The sequence below is a fragment of the Boleophthalmus pectinirostris genome, unplaced genomic scaffold, assembly GCF_026225935.1.
Source record: "Boleophthalmus pectinirostris isolate CB_2022bp ecotype Guang Dong unplaced genomic scaffold, ASM2622593v1 HiC_scaffold_8, whole genome shotgun sequence".
Taxonomy (NCBI): Eukaryota; Metazoa; Chordata; class Actinopteri; order Gobiiformes; family Gobiidae; genus Boleophthalmus; species Boleophthalmus pectinirostris.
In genome coordinates this window covers 4281966-4300904 of record NW_026571515.1, presented here as the reverse complement: position 1 = coordinate 4300904, position 18939 = coordinate 4281966, and the positions used below count along the sequence as shown (strand labels likewise).

The following is an 18939-nucleotide window of genomic DNA, read 5'->3' as shown; positions in this document are numbered from 1 at the left end:
TGTGTGTGTGTGTGTGTGTGTGTGTGTCTGTTGTGTGTCTGTTGTGTGTTTCAGAATCCTGCTGACGTGCATCGCCGGTCTGTCCTGTTACTCTGTGCACCTGCTCCTGAAGAGTGCGGGGGTGGTGGGTATGTGGGGGCGCGGGGGGGTCCTGTGTGTGTGTGTGTGTGTGTGTATATGTGTGCGTATACATGTGTGCGTTAGTCTGTGTGTGACTGTGTGTGTGGTTGTAATCATGAGTCAGTGCTAGTGCAGCCTCTGCAGCTCAGGGAGGGACTACCGGCCTGTCCGTTTACTGAGAATGAGAAAAACATGTATGTTGGTGATTGTAGTATTAAGTCAGGGGTGTCCAAACTTTTTTCATCAAAGTCCACAAATCTAAACACAGATGAAGCAGAGGGTCGATCGATCGATGCTCCACAGAGTGAATCATTGAAATATGTGCATGTTTAACACGTCAGACTTTATTCATGCTAAGATCCTTATATTATATTATTATATTATATTATATATTATCCTAAATATTAAGTATTTACTTTATCAAGGTAAATTTTCAAAAAACTTGCAGTAAAAAGTTAATTTTTTAATTGATGCAAGGTAATTTGGGCCAATTCACCTGGAACCCTGAGGGCCAAGAAAAAATTATCTGAGACCCCATTTGGCCCATGGACCATGATTTGGACATACCTTTTCTAAGTGATTGTATTGAGCGATTGTAGTAACTTTTTAAAAATTATAACAGGCTCTATTCATGAGGTATGTAACAATAACCGAAATATCATGATATCATATCGTTCAAAAGTTTTCACAATAATATCGTGGGCTGTCACAATATATCAAATTCACAAGTTTCTTTGTTTAAATGCAGGTTTTACAGTAACAACAGCTTATAAACATCGGGAACTACATTTCCCATGATTCATTTCAGCGCAGACAACATGAAGAGATATGTTTTTTTACTTGAATTCTTGGGATTATGATGGAAATAATTCACACCAAAATTTTGTCAAGGTATTTTAAAAGTAGAAGTTTGTCCCATCTACAATTATATTAACCTCTTCAAAATATCACAGTAAATATTGTGAGATTTGGATATAGTTACATTGGGGGGTCCTGTGTGTGTGTGTGTGTGTGTGTAGTGTGTTGTGTTGTGTGTGTGTGTGTGTGTGTGTGTTGTGTGTGTGTAATGTTGTGTGTGTGTTGTCTCAGGGATCCGGGCGTACGAGCAGCTGGGCGTTGTGTGTGTAGTGTGTGTGTGTGTGTGTGTGTGTGTGTGTGTGTGTGTGTGTGTGTGTGTGTGTGTGTGTGTGTGTATTGTGTGTGTATGTGTGTGTGTGTGTGTGTGTGTGTGTGTGTGTGTGTGTGTGTAATGTTGTGTGTGTGTTGTCTCAGGGATCCGGGCGTACGAGCAGCTGGGGCTCCGGGCGTTCGGGCATCCGGGTAAAATCCTGGCCGCCGTCATCATCACACTTCACAACATCGGAGGTGAGGAGCCTCAACTCTGAAGTACAAGGAACATCTTAGAAATACTAATACTATTGTTACTACTAGTACTGCTACTACTGCTATTACTACTGCTATGACTACTGCTACTGCTATGATTACTACTGCTACTACTACTACTAATACTACTACTACTACTACTACTACTACTACTATACTACTGCTATTGCTACTACTACTACTACTACTACTACTACTACTACTACTACTACTACTACTACAACTCCTACAACTCCTATTACTACTACTGCTGCTACTACTACTACTAGTACTGCTACTATTAGTATTGCTACTACTATTACTACTACTACTAGTAGTACTGCTGCTACTACTACTAGTAGTAGTACTGCTGCAATTACTATTACTACTACTACTACTACTACTACTACTACAGCTGCTACTACTACGGCTACTTCTACTACTACTAGTACTGCTATTACTACTACTACTAATACCACTACTACTAATAATACTAATACTACAGCTGCTATTACTACTTCTACTACTACTACTACTACTACTACTACTACTACTACTACTACTACTACTACTACTACTACTACTGCTATTACTACTGCTATTACTACTGCTATTACTACTGCTACTGCTACTACTACTGCTGCTACTACTGCTACTACTACTATTACTACTGCTACTGCTACTGCTACTACTGCTGCTACTACTACTATTACTATTACTATTACTATTACTATTACTATTACTATTACTGCTACCATTGATACCACTACTGCTGCTACTGCTATTACTATTACTACTACTACTACTGCTATTACTACTACTGCTACTGCTATTACTGCTACTATTACTGCTATTACTGCTACTATTACTGCTACTAGTACTGCTACTGTTACTACTCTTACTACTGTTCTGTGGAAGTCATTTCTATGCAGTTATTGGTGCAGTGATCTAGTCCATTTTTAGACCTGGTCCAGGACTCAGTTAGACCTGGAACAGACCTGGTTTAGATCTGGTTCCGGCCTCAGTGAGCCCTGGAATAGACCCGGTTTAGATCTGCTGGTACTCGATAAGCCAAATCTTTTTTTAGGAGGCACTTAATGTGAAATGTTTGAGACCCTCTGACGCACCGGAGCAAGGGTCACTGTGGCATTTCTCTGCACTTGTTTCATTTAAAGGTCCCATATTACGCTGAATTAATCTTGTGAGCACTTCCTGTATTACCACATGACATCACAAGGTGGAAGTGAGTGTTTTTTGTTTGAGAGAAGGACTTAGTTTTTATTTATAGAGCCCTTTAAAACACTCAAGATGACCAAAGTGCTTTCCATTCAAATCAACACCATATACAGTTGTTGACATTTATCACATTTATCATACTTTTATGTTCTGTGAATGAAACAAAACACATCTCCAGGTATGTTTTTGATGACAATATTATAACATAGATCAGAAAATGGCGTAATATGAGCTCTTTAAACGAGGACTTGGACCTGCGTTGGAAGCTTTGGTCAGGACTGTGGCTCTTCTGATCTGTGTCTTGTTGTGTTGTGTAGCCATGTCCAGTTATCTGTTCATCGTCAAGTACGAGCTGCCTCTGGTGATTCAGGCCTTCTTGGGACATACCTCCAGCACAGAGTGAGTCCTGCACGTTTGTTTACAGCCATAACTCCAGTGGAACCGCATCACAAATGAACTAATGCCATAATAAAAACTTAGTTTATACCAGCGGTTTTCAGCAGGTGAGGCCCCCCTCCACTAGAGGGCGCCAAAGAGCCACTGGGGAGGAGTGACACACACGGACTGAACCAGGACTGAACCAGGACTGAACCAGGACTGAACCAAGACTGAACCAGGACTAAAACAGAACTGAACCAGGTCTGAGAGTCAGGACGGGCCTGGAGGTGCGCTCATGTAAATTGTCATGTGACTGTGGGTGAAGGGACCGGCACAGAGCTCCGCAGCCCTCACTTTGCGGACACCCTGCTCCACAGCCTCAGGGTTCTTTCCCTCTCTCAAGTCCAAGATTAGTCCTGGTTTAGTCCTGGTTTAGTCCTGGTTTAGCCCTGTCCTGGTTTAGTCCTGGTTTAGTCCTGGTCCTGGTTTAGTCCTGGTTTAGTCCTGGTTTAGTCCTCCTTAGTGGCTTAGTCCTGGCTTTCCTGGTTTAGTCCTGGTTTAGTCCTGGTGTCCTACTGATGTTCAGTGATGTTAAAAGTCGCCTCAATTAAGCCTGCATGAAATTGGGAATTACTTGATGTTGTAAAAATCGTTTATGAATGCACTTTAAAAAAACAAAACAAAAAACAATATTACTAGGGCCGGGCACGTTAACGCGTTAACTTTGCGTTAACTAATTAAGTCATTAACGCCGACAATTATTTTAACGCCGTTAACGCAGTTTTTATTATTTATTTATTTATTTTATTGTAAACGTCTGTTTCTCACTGGCTTTTATTTTGAAAAAGTTCACCGTGAGCATTTCTTTAAGTTTGACGTCTTTTCTTTACTCTTTTTTCACTTTTTTCTGACCACGTGAGATGCAACGTGTCCGAGCCTCCACGAGCCGCCGGCCTGGTCACTGATTTACCCAAATACCACTGGAAGAAAAAATGTGATTGGTCCATTTCCATTCCATTATATTAACCCTTTGTTTCCTAAGAAATATCAGTCCAAGTTTATAACACTGATCTAGAAAATATTACTAGTGTAGTGTTCATTACTCACAGCATAAAACATATTCAATAAATATATTAGTAGTACAAATGTCCATTCAATATTTTTTCTTGAGCCTTCCCTGAATACCCTGAAGGCTCTGAGGTTCCCCTGTGAAAGAAATGCTGTTTGCACAACAAATGTTTGGCTCTTTCATTTACATTTCCAATAAAAGGGCACTATACTCTACTTTTTAATTCATTAATTGGTTTTGCGTATAACATGCGATTAATCGTGATTAATTGCTCAAACTCATGCGATTAATCGCGATTAAAATGTTTTATTTTTGCCCAGCCCTAAATATTACATAAATACATATATTATGAGTTGTTATTGGCCAACATAATAAATATTAAATGTATAAAAAACACAAGATTTTTCCAAGACAACGTACTAAAATTGATAGATTATAATTTATTCATAAGTACGATAGCAGCTGAAATGAAGCTCCTTTTAAAACGAATCGTTCTAGATTTTGGGACTAAAAGCCTTTGACCAGAGGGAAGCAGCTGAAACTCTGTGTTTAGTGGATGTTTCACGTCTTTCATAATACTCAGGGACGACCTCTGTAACTGTCCTGAGTACAGGGAGTCTGCTGTTGTGTCCTTGGACCTTACACTGATGTGAAGGTGGAAAAGCTGTATAAAAATTTGATCATATACATTTATAAGTCACAGCTTTCTACTTTCTTTGTCCTTGTTTCTTACTCACTTACTTCTTTCTTTGTAATGTAAAAATAGACAATTTGGACACATTTTGCCAAGAACTTAACGCTCAAACATCACCTGTCCTGCCATTTTGTTTAAATGGTAAATGGTCACATTTTTCTATAGCGCTTTTCCACCTTCAAGGCACTCAAAGCGTTTACATATATTTATGTCGCACTGAAGCTCTACCCTCCTCTTAATCTGAAGTTTGAGTTATTTTAGTTTTGTTTATTACATTCCACATGTCCATTCATAGTTTTGATGCCTCCAATGAGAATCTACAGTGTAAAAAGAAGCCCATTAAATGAAAGTGTGTCCAAACTTTTAAATGTATTTTTGATTTCTGCCTGTTAAATTTGAGGCATCAGGGAACAGAAACTTTCTATATTCATCTACCCCTTGTCTCCGCCCTCTGCTCTCTGTACTGTGTGGTGATATTGTAATGTAAAATAGTAATATTATGTGTGTGTGTCTGTGTGTTTTTAGTGACTGGTTCATGAACGGAAACTACCTCATCATCATCGTCACGGTGTCCATCATCCTGCCCCTGGCCCTGATGAAGCACCTGGGTGAGGACCACGTCAACATTCAAAACGGAGATTTGAATTGATTGATGTGTTAATTTTAAACATTTTCTACTGTATTTTCACAGGATACTTGGGCTACACCAGCGGCTTCTCTCTGTCCTGTATGGTCTTCTTCCTCTCTGCTGTGAGTTTGCTGCTTTTAAACCACAGAACGAAACACCAGCAGTTATCAGGATGTGTTTTATAATCTCGTTGTAATTGGTTCTATTCACGCTTACGTCACAAACCAGGAAGACGATTGGAAAAAATACGATGACAACTTCCTTTGGGTTCTGTTCGCGGTAGTAAATCTGACAAAATCTAGGAAAAATTGGAAAATGGCCCAGTCATTGTAGCGTTCCGTTCTGTTCAGCTAAACAACAATTCCAACCATACCTCAGTTTTGATCATTTCCCCACTGACGCACAACTCCGAGCGCAAAAGTTGAGGCGCCAAATTCAAGATGATTCCAAACACCACGTACGTCTGCAGTCTTTCATTTTACCTGCGGATCACATCTACTTCAGTCGATCGGTGAGCCCAGTGTCGGGAACTACACCGGAAGTCGTCATCGCCTGTTTCCAAACATCTTCCTGGTTTGTGACGTAAGCGTGAATAGAGTCTGTACTTAAACACTTGTGATGTGCAGGTGATCTATAAAAAGTTCAACATCACCTGTCCTCTGGAAGTGTTTGTGAACCAGTCGTCCAGCGCCGTGGCCCCTGAGGACATGTGCACCGCCAAACTCTTCACCATCAACTCACAGGTCAGACCATAGACTGTTTGCCTCATTCTAAACAGGAAGTGAGTATGGGGGCGCTTCCGACTCCATGAACTCTGGCTCCAATTAACTTTACATTAAAACCCGTCTCCCTGTAACTGCTCCACTGAGCCTCGTCATGTTGGTCTTAAAAATTTCAGATTAACCCACTCCACATCCTGGTGTTTTTATTTTGCTATTTTGTGTGTACCTTATTTTTCGGACTATAAGGCTTTCAGATTAGAAGGCGCAATATCAATAATGTTGAATTCTTTTGTAAGACAGAAACAGGTACACGAAAAGGACAGGACACTCAGTTGAACACTGAAGAAAAGAAACAGCCACTTTACAAGAGGATCATGTACCAACACAGACGAGAGAACAACACAGGACCACAGTCTTCAGTACATCTCCAACTAAAAGCCACGGGCCACTCTTTTGACGACAGTGAGGGACAGATCTGAGCCAGAGAAAATAATTGAGTTAAAGGGCCCATCTCATGCAAAATAACTCTTTTCACTTTGTATCTTCTGCACATAAACAAGCACAATTTGGGTTTTGGAACATCCGTTACACAATAGTTCTGAAATTTTACTGATTTCTTGGAGACAGTCACAGACCAGGAACTATGAAAGTCTGACTATTGCTCCTCCCCCCGCCCGTCCTGAGAAAGCACAGGCTCCGCCCTCCAAACGTGACGTAGGCTCTGAGTGAGCCGCCCTTCCTCCGCCATCTCAGGGAGGGAGGGGGAGACAGGCGTGCGCCCTGATAGTGACAGGAATAAACTTTTATTCATCATGGAGATACAGCGCGTTCAGCCGCATGTGTTGGACCCGGAATCAGATGAGGACTTTGAGGAGCACGAAGCTCAAACACCGCGTCCACATCAGCTGAACATTACTGATTGGTAAAGTATTAATAAACACTAGTAGATAAACGTATTATATCATGTAGAACAATGAGCTTATGCTGTTGCTTTTGTTTAGGTTCATGTGGGAATTGTTAGCCGACGCGGGGTGCAGGCGGTGGAGCGGGGGAGGGGGGCGGGTGCGAAGCGTTTTCTGCTACGTCAAAGTGTATCTGCCGCGTCATCGTTGTAGCAGCTTTAGTTCGTTGTCACGTGGGAGGGTGGCTGCAATTTATTAAAAAAGAAATATCGAATCAATCTAAAAAACACTTTGGCGACAAATACAAGGCTCACACATCACTCTTAGAAGGTAGAAAGCTCTGAAAAGTTGATTTTGCATGAGATGGACCCTTTAAAGAAGCTATTTTTGTTGAGTAAGAGACTCCATCCTCAAACCTAAATCAAAACAAACGAGAGAACAACATCTGTACCAGGTCAGGTCCAGAGGTGTAAAAGCTTCATTATGGCCCTGAATGATTCTGCTAATATGAGCCCACACTCAGTGCAGTTCAATAGGCCGAGCAAACAAACAGAAACTGTAAACAAGTGTGTGTGTTAGTTTCAGAGTAGTTTCAGTGTAGTTAGCTCCTCCCTGCAGACAGATATAAGGAAGTGTCCACCAGCGTCTGACCAAACTGAAGAAGCAGATTGGATGAGCTGAGAAACGTTTTTGTCCAGCTGACAAATTGAGTTTCTCCTTTGCCATGAATTCTACCTGGACGACTGAGGGATTTTATTGGTTGTTGGTTATTTTTTGGCTATATAAGATTTAATTTAAAAGTGAAAAAATGCATAGTACAGCGAAACGTTATTTAAATATAAAAAAAAAGCTCCAAGACATCGGCCATGTGAGTGTGCTTTGCATTTTTCACTTCAAAATTGCTGCTTCTTGCATTTGCACCTCTACAAGAACTTTGGTGTTTGTGTTTTCTGGTTCATAAGATTTAATTTAAGCTATAGAACATTGAATAAATCACTTCTATGACTCATTATAGATACAAACTATGTACTAAAGTGTTTCATTCTGGTGTTTATTTATTGCATCTTTTGATTTTTTAAACAATATTGTACACTTTGAAGTTTTTTTCTTTTGGACGTCTATATTTTCTTCATCATTATATCTCTAGACAAAGTTCCACAGTGGAGCTTTAATGACGTGGCGATGTCTTCCTGTTTGTGTGTAGACGGCGTACACTGTTCCCATCCTGGCCTTTGCTTTCGTGTGTCACCCCGAGGTGCTGCCCATCTACACCGAACTGAAGAAGTAAGAGACGGGTGCTGCTCGGGTCCCAAACTTACCTTTGTACCATTTCAAGCTCTTCATTGGACTTGCACGACTTGAATTGCAGTAGATAGCTTGAAAAATTAGGGTGTTCTAAAACTTTTGAGCGGTAGTGTGCATCCGTAAAGAGGAAACATTCTAACTTAGAACTGAAAATAATATTGGCTCTTTAAAGTGCATATGGATTTCTATTTCTGACTTAGTTTGGTGGAATAGCACCTGTGGTCAATATTTATCATAATTTTACATCAGTTAAGTGAGAGTTCAGAATTCAGAACAAAACAATACCATAATGATTCTGATACCACAATGACAATAAAAAACACTCTTTCTTTGGACCATGGGTTGTTTGGTATTGGGCCGTGAAAGCGCAAACCTCCCCTCCCATACACATCTGTAAGCCAAGACTAAACCAGGACTAAACCAGGACTAAACCAGGTCAGTTTAAACAGGACTAAAACAGGATTTAACCAGGACAAAACCAGGTCTGAACCCGGACTAAACCAGGATTAAATCAGGTCTAAACCAGGACTACAGCAGGATTTAATCAGGAATAAACCAAGATTAAAACAGGACTAAACCAGGTGCAAACCAGGACTAAACCAGGGCTAAACCAGGACTAAAACAAGTCTAAATAGGACTTAACCAGAACTAAAATAAGATTTAATCAGGAATAAACCAGGATTAAAACAGAACTAAACCAGGTGCAAACCAGGACTAAACCAGAACTAAACCAGGTCAGTCTAAACAGGACTAAAACAGGATTTAACCAGGACAAAACCAGGTCTGAACCCGGACTAAACCAGGATTAAATCAGGTCTAAACCAGGACTACAACAGGATTTAATAAGGAATAAACCAGGATTAAAACAGAACTAAACCAGGTGCAAACCAGGACTAAAACAGCACTAAGCCAGGACTAAACCAGGACTAAAACAGGATTTAATAAGGAATAAACCAGGATTAAAACAGAACTAAACCAGGTGCAAACCAGGACTAAACCAGGACTAAAACAGAATTTAATCAGGACTAAACCAGGACTAAAAACAGCACTAAACCAGGACTAAACCATGCCGCGCCACTGCAGCCCCCGGTCCCGAACATAAAACCGGTCCGTGGAGCTAAAAAGGTTGAGGACCACTGCTTTAGATGATAGAATGTGATTTTCAACATTAAATCGTAATACTTTCTTTTCTATTCCCATGTGCTTTTATGTTCTGGAAAGGTTTATTTGTTCTGTGAATGGGACTTTCAGTATCGATACCGGCACAAATGAGTATCTAGTTTCGATTCTCGTTTAAGTATCAATTAGGGTCTGATTTTTGACACTTTTGTCAACCCTAAATTCTAATCATGTGACTTCTTTTTGTGTTTCCTTCAGTCCGACCAAGAGGAGAATGCAGAATATCGGCAACGTGTCCATCTTGGGAATGTTCACCATGTATTTCTTCACTGCCATATTTGGATACCTGACCTACTACGGTGAGTCCTGCTGCCGTCCCATCACCAGGCTCTGCTCTGCTTCCAGAATATGTCAAAATCTGTGGAAAACACTCTGCTTTTAGACAATAGAATGGGATTTTCAACATTAAATGGTCGTACTTTCTTTGTTTTCTATTTCCCATGTGGACTTATATCTGTGTAATCCTTCAGTGGTCCATGGGTATATAACTAGTCCATGTGCTCTTTTACCTTTTCTGATACAGCTCAAGATCATTCTTAAGTTATAGACCTTTTTCACAACAATGGAAGTGTCCTGCTGTAGCTTTGCGGACCTTCTGGTTAATACTTTTCTATGGCAAAACATCTTTGTAAATGTCACGTATTCTCCAGCACTTTCATTATCGGCCTGCCCCATCACCAAATCTTCAACCAACAAGCTCCACAAAGGATAAACATTCTTCATGAAGACTTTATCCACAACTATCAAGGGAAGAAAGACGAAAGCTTAAAAGAAAACAACGCCGAGCATTAGTTATGGTATGTTAGAGATGTCTATCATTTGAGTTGCACAAATCTATTTATTGATCTGGAACGCCGACTGTCATAAATATGCGACAAACTTTTTGGATCAAGAATAAGCCGAGACAGCAGCTGCATTCCCCCAGTGCCGGTTAGTGTATCTGCAGGACCTTCCTAGGAGCCTTTGGCAAGCATTGTATGTATTTTATATATTTTTAGTACATAATGAGTGTTTATATATCCTATGACAGTGGTCTCCAACCTTTTTCCTCCGGTGAGCTACCTTTACAAAATGAAAATGCCAGAGAGCTACTGGTTTTAGCATTCACAAGAAATTTAGTTTATAACAGAGCCACAGCAAACCTTAGATGAAGTACAGATGGATTAGTGTGACCAGACGTCCCTTTTTACCCGGGGACAGTCCCAGTTTTGAGCCCTATGTTCCCTGTCCCTGCAGATTTATCCAGTGATTTTTCCCAGTTTTATACAAAAAATGTCCCTGGTGTCCCTGTTTTTGACCAATCTGATCCCTGTCAACTGTAAAGAGAGGCATAAACTGTTATTTGTTCAGGTAATGACACATGTACAATGATAAACGGCATTGGATTAATCAAATGTTTACTTATTTAGCAAAATATTATTATTCAGAAATTCCTGAGACTCCTGATACACCCTATGACGTCCCATAGTTCTAACACTGCCCTCTTGTGGCGTGTCTCAGGTAGTGTCCACACATGAATCTCCACTCCTCCCTGTTTATGGGTTTCTCATATAAAACTCACATGTTTTACTCATAATTCTGTTTGTCCCCTGAGGAAATCCCTAGGCTGAAATGCGTCGGAACTTTGTAAATTGTCCATTAAGACATGCAGTAAATTAAGAAAGGCATTTTATTTTCACCAGTGAGTGCCTTTGGGCTTTTTGCAACATGCCCAGATTTCTTCTTTTTTTTTTTTTTTTTTTTTTGCTATAGTCAAATTAATGATCTCAATTTAATTTACCATCTACTTAAAGGCAAAAACACACACAACACTTTTTTTTATATACATCTATATAAATTCAGGCGTTAAGGGGTTCATTTTAATTGTAGAATCAGTCTGAGTGAACAAGTTACTTCTGTTTTATTCATGACCATAACATTAGTTTAGTTCAGTGTGTCATTAATGCGTCGTCGTTGTTTCCTTTAAGTTTTCGTCTTTCTTCTCTTGATAGTTGTGGATAAATTCTTCATGTTAGAATGTTTATTCTTTGTGGACCTTGTTGGTTGAAGATTTGGTGATGGGGCAGATTTATGAAGCTGCTGGAGAATGCGGCACACATTTTGCCATAAAAAAAAAAAAAACATTAACAAGAAGTTCCTCAAACCTACAGTGGGGCTCTTCTGGTCATTATGAAAAAGCTCTATTCAGGAAATGTTCATTACTGTTCTGTGAATGTGACTTTTTTTAGTGTAGCTACCTGCTCAACTATTTATACTGTTTTCAAATCTTTTATAGTTAGTATCTGATTTTACTTTTGACAATCCTACTAACTAGATAATTAAAAATAAATCATAAAACTATTAACTCTATAATGCCAAATGTGTCAAATTTGATACAAGCATTTCTGAGACCTATTGCATCACCATGTGGTTAAAACTTCACTCAAAAGCCTGTTGTATCCAATCTGGCACTTGTCTTTAACCCCCTGGTGGACGCCTTTATCACTACAACAATTAAAACACAGTACATGGGACAATCCAAGATGGCTACCTTCAGACAGTTCCCAAATCACTGGATCAAGGTAACGAAAATTGTGATTTTTACAATTTTCCAGTGACATTTTCTTTGAAATTTTTAGTAATATTTCAACATGAACACTTAATCTGTTGAAGCAAGTTATGATTACATATTTTTTTTGCATTTTAGTATGTAGTAAAATTGTGTATAAAATTTGCGTTCAAATTTGATACTACAGGTAAAAAGTGGAATTTGGTAGTAAATTCCTCAATTGTCCTTATCTTGCTTTTCTTGGTGCAATATGCATTATATTGATGATTATGTATCTTAAAAATGTTTTTTATGAATCAATTACACAAATTGCAGATTGAAATGTTATATTTACAACAAATAATTGCATTCGAAAATTGATAAATCTATATTTCTTATTTTAGATGGCTAAACGGTACAGTGACGATGTTCTGTGGGTCACTGATGGCAATTCAAGCGATATAGAGGAGTTGATGTTTGCAGATGATGAAATGTTGGATAAAAATTTGACCCCTAATGCAGATTATGATGAAGAGAACTCTAGTACTGGTAGCAGCAATGAGGACGATAAAACCTTTGATAATGGCTTGAAAAGGAAGATCTTACTATGTCACAGGCAACAAAACAGTGTGGTAGAAGCAAAGTGAAAAGAGAAATGAAGGGAAAGACACATACAGAGTCTGACTTTGATAACAGTGATGACCAGATTAGCACAGAAGAAGGAGGTCTAACAGTAACACAGGCCATAAAGAACAAATAAATCTGCAAAGAAAAAAGTGAAAATGAAGGAGTACAAGTGGAGAAAGGCAGAATTTGACCCTCCAGATCAGGGGTGTCAAACTCAAATTCATAGAGGCCAAAATTAAAAAACTGGGACCAAGTTCTGGGCCAAACTAAATATTTATTGGAAAATTTCAACAGCATCTGCATGTTTTATCTTCTTTGGAGATCTGTAAAGTTAAACCTTTTCTTATTAAACTAAATGTTTAATAATAGTTTTGCCTAAAATTTAATCCAGAACAAGTATAATAATAAAATAATAACAACATTTTAAATAAATAATGTCTCTATAGCCTATTTGTAGCCAGCAGGCCAGCTACATATTTGATATGATCTCGCAGGCCAAATGTAATTATATTGTGGGCCAAATTTGGCCCCTGGGCCTGAGTTTGACATGTCTGCTCTAGATGTTCCATTTGTTGAGAGTGCAGTTGAAGGTACTGATGAAAGGTGTGAGTTTAGCAGTAGCATTTAAAAAAAATAAGAGGCTGATATTCTTGTTATATATTCGATATTATATAATACAAGAAAAAGTTACTGGAAAAGGAATCAGTATGAAAAAATAAGAGGCCAATGTTCTTTAAAGCCTTAGCTGCTGTTTTCATGCTTACCACTGTTCATAATAAAAGAGAAAAGAAGAAAGAGACCTAAAGAAGATGATGTTTTTTCTGTATTGCCAGATACATGTAATGACCAATGTATCATTTACGATACAAATGGAAAAACCAATATGCAAATAATTTTTTTAATTTAAATTTTTTTTTATTTTGTGAAAAGGCCCCATAAAGGTTCCAGATTCAAAAAATCAGAAATTTTCTGTCCATTATTTCTGGGGTCAGGCATTACAGGGTTAAACACTATTATCGGCAAACCATATTGTTGCCACGGTGACCTCTGTCTGTTGTGTCTCAGGGAACACGGAGCCGGAGCTGCTGCACACCTACAGCCTGGTGGACCCTCTGGACACTCTGATCCTGTGCGTGAGGCTGGCGGTGCTGGTGGCTGTCACCCTCACCGTGCCCGTGGTGCTCTTCCCGGTGAGACAAATACTGGACATACATTTATACAGACGTGGAAATTTTTCACAAATATTTTTAATAAGATTTTACATATTAAAACATACAATATACAAAAAAACAAAAAAACATACATTAAGACCCTCCCCCCACCCTAAAACACACAAATCACCCAAATTGAATTATGATTTCTACATGTCAAAATTCTTTACAATGCACAAAAATTTTATCCACTGGTTTACTTTGGGTCCCTCCATTTCCTTCCAATTAACAGCAATAACATGTTTGGCCTGCAATAAACAAAAAATAACAAGCTTCTTTTTATTTAACTCAACACTCAAGCTGTTGGGGAAGATGTGTAGTCTGCAGAGTTTTACCATCCAATGGCATCTCACGTTCAATTAAATCTGAAATTGTAGTAGTGACCTCTTTCCAAAACTGTTGGACACACACAATGAAAAAGGGTCCCCTTTTCCCTGCCACACTTTATAGTCATCAGGAATATTAAAGGAATCAGGAATTAAAATGGTGAAGTTTTACAGGTGTGAGTATAAGCGTGTTTTATTGTGTATGAGTGAGAGAAAGCGCAGGTTTGTACAGGGACGGTGGGGACATGTCACAAACAATATTTGAAATTTTATTTTAATAAACATATATAATAATAATATAAATTTATTCAGTTATTTTTCCAAACTCAGTAGTATTAATTGAACACATTTTAGTTCACATTTTGTTTATCAGACGTTCTGAGATGTATTCAGTGATATGATGACAGTGATGTGAGTGATGTCATTAGCGGAGCCAGGAGCCTAAACTGGGGAAGCGGCAGGACAGGGCCGCACCTGAAGATGGCGTCTTGAGCAGGCGTGAGTGAACGACGCTGCACCAAACTGTTGAAAAACTTTTCAAAAGGAACTTACTTGGCTTCATCTTCAGTTAAACTTGCCTTATAACGAGTCGCCGGGGAAAAAGAGTATCGCATCGCCACAAGTACTGCTTTGAAAAATGTTTGGACATGACCTCACAAATATCTCATCAACAACAAGCAAAGTGAAATCTGCTACAAACTTCTATATAACTGTTATCCGCTAAAGAATCATCTTAAAAGGGCAATGGACACAAACTGTACATTTGTGTCCAGTGAATTTTGTGGCTGATGCGGCCGTGGTCCAGCAGGGGACTGAGGATGGAAAAGAGCCTTGGCTACAATCCTCCATATTTACATGTACCTATTTGAGGTTGTTTATTTCAAGATAACTTGTTAAGTAAAATGATCTTGCTGCCTGATCAGATAATTTCACTACTTTTAAGCCATTTTCTGATAGATTTAAGTGTTTATATCTTACATTTTGGCCAAGCTTTTTTGCAGTGTAGCGGACTCTCCACCAGAAAAGTTACGCGGTGCACGTTTAATGAATTGATACTGACAGGTCACACAAGGGGGGTGTTCTACATGTATCTTGAATGGAAGCATGTTTAGGAGTTACCATGGTGACACAATGCACACAATAGCAAACACAGTCAAAAAGTTTTAAGATTGTTTGAAAACTCAAGAAAAAAAACAATGTGTTTAAAAGGCACATTTTCAAGAGCCTGTGACAAATACCGTATTTTTCGGAGTATAAGTCGCACTTTTTTTCATGGTTTGAGTGTTTCCTGCGGCGTATACTCCAGTGCGACTTATATATGCTTTTTTTGTTCTTCATTACACGTTTTTTGGCTGGAGTGATTTATAATCTGGAGTGACTTGTAGTCCGAAAAATACGGTACACGTTCATAGTCTTGTTTAGGTTTTAGGATTTTCAACAAAAAGGTGAGAGTGAAAACTGGCTAGTTTAGTTCCAGCCAGTCAAGTCATTTCTTTCTGGTCAGACTGTGTTAAAATAAAGCTCAGGTAAAAGTCTGATAAAGACAGAGCAGAGCCTCCAGTTAGCGTCACATCATTACATCGAGGTGTTGCTGTGTGTGCTCCTCAGATCCGCCGTGCTCTGCTGCAGCTGCTCTTCCCGGAAAAGCCGTTCCACTGGTGCCGTCACATCTGCATCGCCGTGTGTCTGCTCTTTGCCGTCAACCTACTCGTCATCTTCGTCCCCAACATCAGGGACATCTTCGGCATCACGGGTACGACTGTGATCACGTGAGAGTACGACCGTGATCACGCGAGAGTATGACACTGATCACGCGAGAGTACGACCGTGATCACGCAAGAGTATGACACTGATCACGTGAGAGTACGACGGTGATCACGCAAGAGTATGACACTGATCACGTGAGAGTACGACACTGATCACGCGAGAGTACGACCGTGTGTACGAGAAAGTATGACCATGATCATGTGAGAGTACGACCATGATCACGCGAGAGTACGACTGTGTTTACGCGAGAATACGACTGTGATCATGCGAGAGTAGGACGTTGTGGTCACATGAAAGCAGTAGTGGAGCAAAGTAAAAGTCGTACTTAAGTAATGTACTTAAGAATTTACATTTCAGGTATCAGGTATCCTTTTTTTTTTAAGATACGTTATACTTTTACTTTACCACATTTGAGAGTAGTTATCTGTACTTTCTACTACAATTTTTTAACAGGATTGTAAAGTAAAAGTATTTTTATTACAATTTGAAACCTATTGAACACCTGCATGATTTTTTTTTTTTTTTTTATCAAGGTCAAAGTTTGAGCAAATAAAAATATACAAATAAAAACAACTAAGAAAAAAAATTATTCATTTGTTTCTGCTGAAAAAAAAATCAACACCTACATTTGAAGTTTTATTAGATCTCAAAATTTGCATGAAATACTTTTACTTTTTACTCTTTAAATACATTTTTAAACAGGTACTTCAATATTTTTACTTACATAGATTTTTTCATGTGATTACTTGAGTTTTTCTTTGCTTTGGCATCTGTACTTTTACTTAAGTAACAAAATCGAGTACTTCTTCCACCACTGCATGAGCGTAGGACACTGTGGTCACATGAGGTGTAATGTTCTGTCCTGTACCTGTGCAGGAGCCACTACGGCGCCCAGCCTGATCTTCATCCTCCCGGGCCTCTTCTACATCCGGATCATCCCCACAGAGCAGGAGCCGCTGACCTCCAGACCCAAGATCCTGGTGCGTGTCCCACCCACATAACACATGTGCACACACGGCTTCTGTAAAACAATGAAGCAGGTTTGAGGCTCATTGATCCTCCACTTTTGTACATAAACATCCATGCGTTCCAAAGATTAAAAAAAACAAAACAAAACACTGCATTTACACAGCCAAATGTTTGTAATGTCAATGCTGCATTCTGTTAAAGAACCACTAGAGGGCACTAAAAGTCAGTTTGAGAAGCTCCGTAAAAGTTTTTTTCTCAGATCTAGTATCAGAGTCTTATCGCCCCAGAGTGTGGAGTGAATGATTAATTGCATGTTATACTCAAAACCAATAAATGAATAAAAAAGTTGTGTATAGTGACTTTTATTGGAAATGTAAACGAAAGTGCCACACATCAAAGTGTCAAACAGCATTTCTTTCTACATGAGCAGGGCACTAGTCTGTAAAATCCATGTTTATTCTTCTTCCTTTGGAGAGTCTTACTCAAAAAAAGAACCTATTTCAGTGCAGCTTGTCATTTCCTAGAATTTGTCTTAATGGACTGAAGTCAAAAGTAAAGTGCATTAGTGATCAGCAGCAGTAAAATAAAATATTCAGTGTAAATCTCAACTGAAAAAAATCAAATCAAACCAAATACAAAACTGAAATGTGCCACTGCCAGAGCTTTAATGTTTCCTATTTGATATAAAAATGAGAATCTTAGTCAAAAAAAAAAAAAAAAACGAACACACAACCAGAAAACACTTTCAGTGCAGTTTGTCAATTCATAGAACTTTTTTTTTTTTTTTTAACTTTTTTGAACAAAGCAAGTTGCTAAGACATATAAGATTATTATTATTACTACTATTATTACAATTGCGATCACTGGCACCGGCTTCTCGCAGAAGAAGAGTGAGACCGCGGGTGTGGGGGGGCGGGAGTGTGATGTGACGTCTCTCATGGTCGGCCGAAGTCTCGCTCCACTAGTTTCACTTCTCTGTAGAGTTTGTGTGTAACTGTGTGTGTGTGTTGTCTGTGTGTGTGTGCTCCAGGCCGCCTGCTTCTCGGTTCTGGGCTTCGTCTTGATGATCATGAGCCTGACCTTCATTGGCATAGACTGGACGAGCGGCGAGGGGCGGAGCCTGGGTGGACATTAGCGTGAGGTCAGTGTGAGCAGCGTCCCGGCCCCGCCCCCTCCTGGGCCCTGGGTGCGGCGGTCGCTGCAGGACTACTCCACATGGCTCTGCCGGAGTCTGGACTGTGGGCGGTGGACTGGGCTCCTCGGGCCCTTAAGTTGAACCCCGTGTGTGGTGATCATGGCCCCCGCGCCATGACCGGACTCTGATGTTATTGTAAAGACGTGTAGCAGGTGAAGCTAATTTAACACATGTGAATCAGCAGTGATCAGGTGAGTCTGTGCAGCTTTGGACCCCACTGACTGTGGCTCAAGGTTCTGTGGGTGAAGAGAATAATTCATTGTGCCATGAAAATGTGCTTTTTTGTGCTAAATGCAAAATAAACTATTCCAGCGTTTTACTGTGTCCTGTTCATACAAGTGTTTCTGTCATTTAGAAAAAAGGAAATGATACAGTGTCAAAAGTAAAACAGAAAGGTGTGTTCACTTCCACTCTGATAAAACACATGACATTTTGACATTAGGTACAATATACTAGAGATGTCCCGATCACATTTTTTTGCCCCCGAGTCTGAATCATTTGATTTTGAGTACTGTTAGGTATCCTCAAAAAAACATTCAGCGTGTTCTCTTAAAAATGACCACTGGAATCGGTCGATTAAAATCAAAAAGAATTTATTCCCTATACAATACAATTCTAATACAGAGCTCTGGGTCAGATCGTTGTCCCTAACTGCCTACAAAGTTACATAGGGTTTACATCAGGCATCTGACCCCTTCTGAATACTTCAACACAGTTTTTAT

The 18939-nt window shown here is 39.4% G+C and overlaps 1 protein-coding gene across 3 annotated transcripts in view; it reads left to right on the top strand.

Annotated features, from left to right (window-relative positions):
- The window catches only part of LOC110170492 (sodium-coupled neutral amino acid transporter 3-like), a 35308-nt gene extending 16775 nt beyond the window's left edge, over nt 1-18533 (top strand). For all 3 annotated transcript variants that reach the window (XM_055165823.1, XM_055165825.1, XM_055165824.1), the window contains exons 5-16: nt 55-128; nt 1393-1485; nt 3036-3117; nt 5385-5467; nt 5551-5609; nt 6114-6230; nt 8316-8395; nt 9794-9894; nt 13815-13939; nt 15895-16039; nt 16930-17033; nt 18053-18533. In XM_055165823.1, coding sequence (XP_055021798.1) covers nt 55-128; nt 1393-1485; nt 3036-3117; nt 5385-5467; nt 5551-5609; nt 6114-6230; nt 8316-8395; nt 9794-9894; nt 13815-13939; nt 15895-16039; nt 16930-17033; nt 18053-18157 — 1168 coding nt within the window. In that variant the 3' untranslated portion in view covers nt 18158-18533. The remainder of the gene's footprint in view (nt 1-54; nt 129-1392; nt 1486-3035; nt 3118-5384; nt 5468-5550; nt 5610-6113; nt 6231-8315; nt 8396-9793; nt 9895-13814; nt 13940-15894; nt 16040-16929; nt 17034-18052) is intronic.
- The last annotated feature ends 406 nt before the right edge of the window (nt 18534-18939 follow it).